Source organism: Myotis davidii, unplaced genomic scaffold, assembly GCF_000327345.1.
Source record: "Myotis davidii unplaced genomic scaffold, ASM32734v1 scaffold1036, whole genome shotgun sequence".
Classification (NCBI taxonomy): Eukaryota; Metazoa; Chordata; class Mammalia; order Chiroptera; family Vespertilionidae; genus Myotis; species Myotis davidii.
Genome location: NW_006287260.1, coordinates 1598651 through 1599807, shown reverse-complemented (window position 1 = coordinate 1599807; position 1157 = coordinate 1598651). Strand labels below are relative to the sequence as shown.

General features: G+C 55.4%; 1 protein-coding gene across 1 annotated transcript in view; it reads left to right on the top strand.

The window, feature by feature from the left end:
• Window positions 1–1157, top strand: part of ETV7 (ets variant 7) — a 38571-nt gene that overhangs the window by 10666 nt on the left and 26748 nt on the right. The window contains exon 4 of the mRNA XM_015560845.1: window positions 1106–1153. Coding sequence (XP_015416331.1) covers window positions 1106–1153 — 48 coding nt within the window. The remainder of the gene's footprint in view (window positions 1–1105; window positions 1154–1157) is intronic.

The window sequence follows — 1157 nt, the reverse complement described above, 5'->3', positions numbered from 1 at the left end:
GGGCAGGGGGGCAGGAGCTGGGGGGGTGGCTTTGACAGTTTTTTTCTCCGCTGCCTCCATTCTCTTACCGTCACACTGGACCCGGTGAGCCCCGAGCTCCTCCCGCTCTCATGGCCGGGGGTGCTAGAGGGACGAAGGGCAAAACACCAGGCGGACTCATCACGGGCACAGGGCCGGCCCCAGCACTTTCGAGGGCCCATGAAAACATGCCAATTCCTTTTGAAATCAGAAGAAAAAAACTTTTAGGTAGAAGAAAATGTTTTAATATACAACAGCATACTCACCTGATTCTGATGCAGCCATAAAATATAATAACAATTTTTAGTGGAGGAAGGGGCCGGAGAGAGCCGTGCTGTGCTGTGGGCCTGCTGAGCAGCCAGTCAGGGAGGCAGTGTTGCCTCGGGCAGCCTGGCCAAGGCAGGGCAGAGCGCGGGGGATAAGAGGGGGCAGCGCTTGCTGGGGGCTGCCAGGGAGGAGACACCCGAACTGAAGGTGGGGGAGACTCCTCTGCCCCCCGGCTGTTCCCTGAGCAAACCCAGGTCTGAGCTGTCTCCACGGAGTGGACGAGAACAGCAGCCACACAGACCTGGTTCTGCCCGGCTGGACCTCATGCTACTGTGGTCCCTAACCTCTGGGAGCCTCGGTTTCCTTATTTGGAAAACAGTAATACTAACACCTTCTTTGTGGGGCTGGTTGGTCGTTCATACCATCATCCAGTATGTGTTTATCAAGCACCTACTATATTCAGGCCCTGTCCTGGAACACATGCAGTGTGCACACAGGGCCTGGCACAGAGCAGTTCCTCGTTACACGTTTGTTGAATGAATAATTGGAACACAGGCTGGGGTGGCGGGTTGCGGGCACCACAAATAAATAAGTGAATACATAAAAAGTACATAGATGATGATAAACATATAGTCGTATCAAATGTAAAGTGCAACCCAAAGAAGGTAAGGTGCCAGGAAGGGAAGAACAGGACACAATGCAGAGACAATGACTGGGTGTGGGAGCAGGACACCTGCTCAGAGAAGTGTTCAGGGTGGGCTTCTCGGAGGAGGTGGCGTTTCAGCGAGGGCCCGCCCCCAGCCCGCGTCCTGTGTTGCAGGGATCCAGCCGGCGCTCTGGAGCCGCGAGGACGTGCTGCACTGGCTGCGCTG